This window comes from Meleagris gallopavo, chromosome 1 (assembly GCF_000146605.3).
Source record: "Meleagris gallopavo isolate NT-WF06-2002-E0010 breed Aviagen turkey brand Nicholas breeding stock chromosome 1, Turkey_5.1, whole genome shotgun sequence".
NCBI lineage: Eukaryota > Metazoa > Chordata > Aves > Galliformes > Phasianidae > Meleagris > Meleagris gallopavo.
Window position 1 is genome coordinate 65,063,528 of NC_015011.2, and position 9,304 is coordinate 65,072,831.

The 9,304-nt window shown below is 48.3% G+C and overlaps 1 protein-coding gene across 1 annotated transcript; it reads right to left on the reverse strand.

Moving 5' to 3' along the window:
• Positions 1–3,776: 3,776 nt before the first annotated feature.
• LOC109368277 lies at positions 3,777–7,237 on the reverse strand. Its single transcript, XM_019616541.2, has 2 exons — positions 6,616–7,237; positions 3,777–6,345 (listed from the first exon to the last, which is right to left on the reverse strand). Exon 2 carries the CDS (start codon positions 6,254–6,256, stop codon positions 5,351–5,353), a length of 906 nt encoding a protein of 301 aa, XP_019472086.1. The 5' UTR covers positions 6,257–6,345; positions 6,616–7,237; the 3' UTR covers positions 3,777–5,350.
• Positions 7,238–9,304: the final 2,067 nt, after the last annotated feature.

A 9,304-nucleotide genomic window follows, 5' to 3' on the forward strand; every position in this document is an offset into this window, starting at 1 on the left:
GTATGCACTCCTTTGCTCAACGGTGAGTTAAGAGTTCTTGAAGAAAGGCAAATAAATGGAAATGTGCTACCTGATGTCATGCGATGCCTGATGTCTTGTATTCTGCTTCATGGCTGGTGCTTTGTGTCTGTGAGAGGGTTGTCTTGAAACTGGCTCTTAAGACCCTGTTAAGACACGGCACTTCAAAGAAGTCTGCGCGTTGCTGACTCCTGGGGCATCCGCTGTAGGGAGAGTTTCCAGCAGGGTTCAACTTAATTGTTTTTACTGAGAACACAAGCACATGGCCTCTCGATGGGCATCTCCATTGTCTATCTATATTCTTAAAGTAATTCCACAGTGCATATGCTGTAAATTGGAGTACGTAAAGTATGTCGTAAGGTAGATGACAGTGGATTGGTACAACATGTGATAGCAACGTGAAGAAGAAATCCTGATGCCTGACAGATGGCTAAATGCTGTGCTACTGCAGGTCAATCCATTGCAGGTGTCTCTTCTGGAGCTGGGAGGTAGTGGGCACCTCCACAGCAGCCCAGCACAGATGGGTTTCCGAGGGATGAAACAGAGCCAGGTTCTCAGCTCAGAGACTCAAGCACTCTTGAGTGACATCATACTTCTTTGATGCAGAGATGAGCAATCTCTTCCATGTCCCAGTGGTCTCCAATCTTATGGCCGAGGAACAATCCTTGTGGGGATGTGATAATTGAGACCCAAACAGAACCATGGATGCAGCAGAATATACCTGCAGCAAGAGCAGCTCCAGTGCCTCTGGATGTACAGCTGAAAACCACAGATCGTCAGACCACTCATAGCATCATAGAATCTTAGAATCACTGAATCACAGAATGGCCAGTGTTGAAAAGGACCACAGGGTCATCTAGTTTCATGTTCCCTTTCCTTTTATCCTCCCAAATTGTTACAAGCTCCCATGTTGATGCGCCCAGCACCTGTCCTCATTCCTTCTGGCAAATGCTGTTCTGTCTCCCAAATTCCTGTTGAGGTAATTTTTGAGAAAAAGAGTATCCACTGTCTTCTTCTAAGAACATGATCCAGGACAGGACAAGGGATTGAAGTCCCTACAAGAACATTTTAAAGGCAGTGAATCAAGGCCTCCGCACACCTTCTTCCTTCAGGAAACAGTAAATGTAATGAGAGTCACAAGCTTACTTGATCACCAGGCAGTATTTAGACATAGTTTCAACTCAGAAAGAAAGAGACTGCTAGGAGCCTTCCCACCTGAGTGCCTTGCGCAGTCAGGGCCCTCCTCTGTGACTGAAGATGCTGAATCCCCTGCTGTGCAGGAAATGAACTAGCTGCTCCCACCCTGCATGCACATGAAAATCCTCCTTCAGCTGTTTTGAGAGGATATTTGAAGAGAGGGTTAAAGGCAGCAACTGCTGCTGCCAAGTGTTTTGTCATTGTGACCCTACACTTTGAATTGAGCTTTTACCATTCTAATTCTTACAGTTAACATGGACTGTTTAGGATCAAAACTCCAGCAGCAGAAGGGTCTTCTGTAGGCATATAGACTCTTGATCAGATACAGACCAAGAAACCCAAAGCAAAGCAAAACAAAACAAAGCGAAGGAAAGCTGAAGCCCAGCCTAGCCTTCAACTTGCGATTACCAGCTGTAATGGGGATGAGCGATCATTTAAGGAAGTCGAATGCAGGGCTCTTGGGCATCACTATTAGTTCTTAGGGGTGGTGCTGTGTTTTGTAAGCTCCGTTGAGATGAAGGAAAAGGGATGTGTGTGTGTATTCATCTTTAGGATGAAGAGGATCTCAATTGGCTTTTCTTTAAGTAAGTCAAGTGGATGATGCTCTTGCTGTGGTTTAGAGCGAGCTGAGCCAAACTGGCATCTCTCTTAGCAAACAAAGTATTCAGAAAGGCCTGTCTGCTGTGCAGAGGCTTCAAGTGGGGTAATGACTACAGAGGGAGCAAACCCATTCTGGGTTCAAGCTGCAGCTTCAGGACTGTTTGTTTAGTTAACGGAAGCATTAGGCTGAGTAGCCTTGCTAGGAAGAGCCTGAAAATACGGAACTAGAATGAAGTTCCTCACTGCAGTGGTGGTAGGGTGGCTTTTTGTCCCTCCTTCCGTGTCAAAGCATGCAGACAAGCATGAGTGTAAACTGAAAAACTGAATGTGAGGGTCTGCATAGACATGACACCACAGTGGTCTGAGACTTTCCTAGCCGTCCTCTGAATGTGATCAAATTAGGGGTGTGCTATTCCTAGAGACAAACCGTGGAGGCATTATGAAGGAGATACGTGTGTCATGCGGGGTCATGGCCAAGTATATTTGTGACATGATGGCTTCCAGCTTTCAAATGCTACTGCAAGATGGTGTCCCAGTGCACCGGTTGCACTCAGCCTGCGGTCTTAACGGGGCACTCTGTGCCAGTTCTTTTCCTCTACCCTTCCTCTGTTGCAATAATCTCTGGTATTTTACATCCTCATCCAAAAACCAAGAGCTCTCTGCTCTTTTCCTAGTTGGAATGGCTTCCAAGATTCTGCAAGGGCTATGCAGATCAACAGATATCACTTCACATTGCTGTCATCTGGCACTGCGGGGTGAGTGTTGTGCGAGGAAAAGGAACGGGGAGGCTGACCTAAGGAGCAGCTGCTGAGCACTAAGGAGGAGATATTCAGCTCCCTGAATTGGGAGTAGCAGAAGAACTGACTGCAAATAAAGCTGTCCAAACAGAGGCCTCTTTTTTTTTTTTTTCTTCCTTTTCTCCTTAGAAGTGGGGAAAGTGACTTTGGGTTACTCAGTTAGTTCCTAGCAAGATGTTTTTAATTAGCACTACTGACTAAAATGTCCTTGCCTGAAGTGGTCGGCTTCAGCAATGGAAGAGCTTGGAGCTGTCCCTCTCCTACTGCCCTGGGTATAATGTGTAGGCATGCAAGTATATGAATATATCTGGTCTGTCTCCAAAGTTCTAGTTAGAGGTGTGAGGATTGCCCCTGTATTAGGATAGACGCTGTAAGAGTATCTCTGAAATGACAACGTCAGAAAGGCCTTTGTGTTGGATTTGGCTGCAGCTGTTTTAATGATGTCTCGCAGCATGAAACAACACAAAATTCTCCCTAATCCCACATCTGACAGTTTGCGTATGTCTTATCGCAGTGCTTCCAGCAGCACCTAACGGCTGCTAGAAATCTGTTTCCCCTGACTTAGTCTGCATTAGAGTTGGGAGGATGGCGGTGGCCACAGGGCTGTTGGAAGGTCACTGCTTGGTAGCTGCCTTTGGAGAAGTAGGTATCTGAGGATAAGTTTGTATTTCTATTACAGACGGTCTATGTCACTGTTTTCACCCTGATGATTGTTAAGTCTTCCAGTATTTTTTCTAACTATTTGGGGTGAAGTAATAATTAATTCCTTTTTTCCAAAGTAAAATATTTGGGGAGGATGTACAGATAGATTTCATAATGCGCTCCCTTTACAAACCCTAGAACTTTGATTTGGAAATCAGGATTTGCAGGAAATACTTAAGGCACTCTTCCTGTCTTCACAATGAAGATTAGTGTGAGGATCAAATTGCCAGAGTGGGACTGGAAGAGCAAAATAGCTTAATTCCATGTCTTCAGTGGGCTTTTCGCGTGGCTTTAAGTCACTTAATAACCCTGTATGTCAGCTACTATTCAGAACATGTGGATAATGTTCTTATCGGTCTTCAAATTGCCAAGTGTATTGTCTGTTGCTCCAAGGCTTCATAATAAAGCATGCCCGAGGAGAGGAGACAGCGTCTCAGCCAGTTTGTGAGTGTAAATTAAGAGTGCAATCCCAACTTCTCTGTATTTGTTGCCATCATATCCTTTTGAGCTTACGATGGCACTAGGCTCTGTTCCTTCACCCGATAATACCTACATAATAGAATGATCAGAGAATTACAGAATGGCTTATGTTGGAGGGGATGTCAGAGAATATCTAGTTCCAATCCCCCTACCATGGACAGGGCTACAACCACTTGGTCAGGGTGCCCAGGGCTCCATCCAACCTGGCCTTGAATGCCTCCAGGAATGGGCAACCTGTTCCAGTGCCTCATTGTCACCGAGTAAAAAATTTCTTCCTAACGTCTAACCTAAGCCTATCCCTCTTAATTTTTAAGCCATTCCCCCTTTAATACTGTGAGCTCTGAGGAATTTTTCTTTTTTTTCCCCTTTGAATACATGTTACTCTGTTGTTATCAGCATCAAGCTGCTTCTACATTCTTCCAAATAGCTTAGGTCCCTATTCTGTCCTGAATATACTCAGTGACTCCCAGGAGCAAATATCACTGCTTCATGCTTTGTGCGTCTCTTCCAGCCAAAACAATAAAGGAAGACATTAGGCTTGATTTCCAAAGAGGAAAATTTATCTTCCCACTTGCAGTAGTTTTGTGGAAAATTGAGATCAGAAGATTATATTCTCTGTGATCGCTCCAACAGTTTTCTGCCAGGTACAGATGCGAAGCTTGATCGTGTGTAAGTGCTTGGCTCATAACCTGAGGCGTGTGATAAAGCACAGGTAAGGTGGGTGTGTTCCCCAGCACAGTGGCTGTCTATCGTATTAGACTCCATCTGCTGTGAATTATTCAGCCACTTCCACCACAGATGTGATGGATGTGCAATCACCTGGAAGAGTGATATGCTGCAGCCGGTCCATACTCCTGGGATGTTCTCTGGCAATCTCATTGCATGGTAAGCTAGAGGTGTAGAAGTGGAAACATTGCCCGCCAAAAATGGAAGCAGAATCTGGGTATCTGGGTAGTGAACAGGCCAAAGAAACTTGTAGTGAAACTCTGAGTGGAGAACTGAAGCGACTTCAAATGAAAAGTGAAGCTCCCACCGCACATCTCTGACAACAGCATTGTAACTTCTTTCTTGTTAAATCTTGTTTCTGCCTCCCCGAAGGAGAAAGGTGAAGTTACTCAGAAAAGAAACCTGTGCGGTGGTGAGTGCAGGATTTTGTATGGTTTGTGTCAGGTGGAAATTCTTGGGGTGAGGGTGGAAAACGTTTTCAGGTTTGCTAGTTTCAGTTTAACCTCTGGTCTGTCATTTCCCAATCATTGACCAAATCAACTTGTAAAAGGACTTCCTGGGGCCCACACGTGTTTTGTTAGTGCTGTCATGAGTGCCAGTTTATGGTTGTGGAAATAAAGTTGTGAGGCTACACCGTCCCACAGGTGCAGCAGAGGGAGAAAGCAGCATGGGCAGGGCCAGCAACACCAACAGCCTTGCCAGTAACACAGAGACCTTTTCTGTTTCTTTTTTTAACTTATTTTTATTTTCTCTCCAAGCAGCCGGCCGAGAGGCAGATGTTGGCCTCCCAGCCCGCCGGAGCCATGCTCTGCTGGTAGTGGGATGACGGCCTAGCGCCGCTGCCGGGGCCGCCTCTTGCGGGGTGGGGGCGAATCCTGGGGGCTGCTGCGGCTCTTCCTCTTCAGGGGGCGCCGGGGCCCCCCACACGAGTGGCCTCTGCCCTGGGCGGAAGGGCCCGCTGCTGCTGCCTGCCCCGGCTCCTCCTGCGGCTCCTGCGCTGAGCTCGCACTGGAGGTGCCGGGGTGCCCAGGTCCCCCAGCGGAGCCGCCGTGCAGCTCCTCGCTGCCTGAGGCAGGAAGATCCCGATGGGAGGCTCTGGTGTTGGGGCTGGCTGCAGGGCTGTCCTCCCGCCCTCCTGCAGCACGGCCGTCCCGCTGGTCCGTCTGGCGGCGGATGTGGGGGCCGTACAGGGCTGCGGCGGTGCGGATGAGGCGCCGTACAAAGGGCGCCACGTCGCCGTTGGTGATGGGTTGCAGCTCCCGCACCAAGGTCGCCTCGTCCAGCCCGTGCTCACAAAGGAAGTGCATAGTGGTCCACTGTCCCACTTGCACTTCCCACCAGTCGTCGCTGGACATCTCCCGGATCTCTTCCTGCAGCCACTGTAGCAGGGGTGCGAGGTCTTCCGGATGTTGATGGAAAAAGGCAGCCCAGACCTCGGCTGGGAAGTTGTGCTCAGGTGGAATGAGCACCGGCTCTGCAGGCCCCTGCTCATCCTGCAGGCCATCACCTGAGTGTCCCGTGGGCTGCGGGATGGAACACTCAAGATAATCGTCATCCGACCTCACCGAGTAGCGGATGGTGGCTATTTTGTGCCCGCACACGGCACAACTCGGCTTCTGCTTGGCCCACCAGATGGCACAGCCGTAGCAAAGCTGGTGCTGGCAGGGGGTCACATGGGCGACATCCTCCCGACCTTGCCCACAGACGGGGCAGGTCCAGTTGGATGGCACGTCCATGGCCCCGGGCTGTGCGGTGGGCTGGGGAGAGCTGAGGTCGGGAAGCTGCTCCCCTCACTGATGCTGCAGCAGGCAGAAGGTATTACAAACTGCAAAAGAGACAAGAGAGGCCACAGTCACTTGCTGCCCCGTGGGCAGGCAGCGGTGATGCCCCAGTCCCTCAGTAAGAAACCCTCCCGGTCTCTGTTCCCCGCCTGCTGCTGCAGGGGCCGTGACCTGCACCACTCGCCTCTGCTGCTGCAAGTGCACCCTGCGCAGCCCCAGCTGCCTGAGCCAGGCAGGGCTGGGGAAAACCCTGCGAGGGTCCCTCAAGAAGCATCCCCCCAGCTGCCAGCATGAGGCATTGCCATGCTGCCTACCTGCACTGCTGCACGTCTCGCTCTGCAATGTCCCAGTTGCCTGCTGCTGCAGGGTCCGGGCAAAGCACAAGTGGCTCTGAGACGGCCACTGAGAGCTGCGCAAGCAGCACCCAGAGCACGTTTCAGCTCCAAAGCTCGCCTTGTCCACACTCCAGTCCTCGCACACACGCTCGGTTGGAGGCCAGACACGAACTGATGGGCTGGGCTGCTGCACCCGCGTTCAAGCCGGGTGGGCTGAGCAGTCACAATCCATTGCACAGAGATGTCACAAACCATCGCTTGGCCATGTCCTCACCTTCACTCACAGGCATCACCACCCGTTCCACAGTGATCCGCCATCCGTTGCTTGGTCATCACAATGAGCTGGCCTCACCTGCTGCACAGGTGCCAATGGCACTCCAGTCCCAGCACACTTTTCTGGGCTTTCCCCAGCACCTCTGCTTCTTCCATTCCTCCCCACATCTCATGTGCTTGGCATCAGCGTTTCACAACAATCACTGGTGTCTGGGACATGTCTTCCCACAGGCCCCATTGGGTTGCTCAGGCCATGGCACACAGTCCCAGGCATGTGCAGCCAGAAGGTTTATTCAATAAAAGGTCACACTTCCCTCTGTCTCTTGGACTAGATGATTGTAGAGGTCTTTTCCAGCTTTAATGATTCTATGATTCTATGCTACCCATATCCAAGGTCACTGCTGATTGAACATTTCACTTCAGTGGATCATAAAGCAATGCTAGTTTCCCCGATGTTGACAGCACTCCTTCATTTAAGTTTCTTATTCAATCTTAAGTGCGCAGTGGTCTGGTCTTCTGAAAAGCCAGCAGCTGCAGAAACAATGTTTGGCTGCTAATTGTCTTAAGTGGGGTAGGAAAAGAGGGCTACGTTTGATTAGGAAAGATAACTAGAATTACTAATAGGTTTTCGTTCCCGAGCTGCTGAGTAGCCACTGGGGCAACAGTCTGCGCTTGTCAAAGCACCATGGAATTAACTGGCCACCAGTGAATAGGATGTGTGTGTGTACCTTGGCTGAAACATTGCCACCTACATATGAACACAGGGCAGTAGCAGCTGGTTTTGTTCAGTAATTACATAGGGTTTACTTGCTACATACCCGCTACGCTTTCCTAGTGCACGTCAGGGATTGCTGCCCCGATCCGGCTTGTGATCCTGCCGGTTTGTGAAATGTGATGAAATAAAAGCCTAACATGCTGAATGTGTAACTTCTGATCTTTTGCTGTTTTTGTTCTGATCTTTTGCCACGTCCCCACTATTTGGGCGAGGTGGTTCTCCTGACTTCCAGACTGAGGTGCCAGAAGGTTTATTAAAGGTCCTCTTGCAACAGCTTTTCATTGCACTGAATAATATGTGATTGTTTCTGATTTTTCCTACATTCGCTGAACAGTCACTGGAACCTCATGTTATTTTGAGATTTTATTGATCTGATCTTAAAAACTGTAATTCAGATACCTCATTCAATGTGTAAATGAATTTATTTTTTTTTCAGAAAAACAGTAAATCTATCCTCCTACTGAAATATGGAGCATTACTTATAATTGCAATGTAAATTTTTTGTGGCATTGTGTCCGTGAGGTTTTCCTTGAGAAGCTCACCTAGAGGCAAGAATGGTCTCTTTATAGAAAACAAATGTTGATACACTGGTGTATTTATTTAGCTTCAGAGTCTAGAGCTCTAGGGAAATAACCTCCAGGGAGGAGATGGAGTCACAATCCCTGGCAGCGTTCAAGAGGCATGTGCGTGAAGATGTACGAGATATGGTTTAGAAGCTTGTGGTAGTAATGGTGATGGGAGGACGGTTGGAACAGATGACCTTGTAGGTCCTCTCCAACCTTGTGATTCTATGAGTCTATGATTTTTTTCTTCTGCTTTAGTGCTACCCTCACCAGCAATGCGGAGAGGCAGGAGGCAAGGAGACACTGGAAATTCTATTCTGTTAGACCTGGATACATACAAACACACCTGTGGCACTGCTATTCCCCACCTCCTCTTTTTTCCTACTTCCTCTAAAAGTAATTCTTTTAGTGACAAACGGCTCCATGAAAGTGGCCTTGCACAGCTCAAGGCTTGGAAGGTACCATAGATCTGTCCAGAGTGTATGGATCCATTGCACATTTCCATGGATTCGTGGAGCATCAGAGAAAGGCTTCTGTAACTGGAGACTGCAAGTATCTGGCCCTGAGAGTCTGCAAGGAGCATATGCTGATGACATTTAACAAAACTGATGGCACACTGAATGAAGAAAGAAGCATCACGGCGAGGCCTGCAGCTGGCACATGCAACCTGGAAGGACCACGTGCACGGTTACTGTGTGTACTGGAGTAAATCCAACTTTCTGTCAGCATTAATTCAGTGATCAATGATTTGCTCAGACCGGAGAGCTAGTGTGGTGTTTTACCTTCTACATCTTCCAGAAGTTATTCCTTGAGCTTTGTGAATGGGTTTTCAGCTGGCATGCTGCAGTTTAAAGGCTTAGTTGTAAATGCTCACAGTGGATGTATCAGTCTCTGTTCAGGGGTAGGAGTATTGAAATATTGCACAAAGTTTTAGCTAAATGGTCTCATACATTTGAAGATGCAACAGATTTTCTATTTGGGGGGAAAATCTACTTATTTTATTCTTAAAATTGGCATGTTTTCCTTGTGATTCTGTTAAGTTCAGGACTTTACGGTG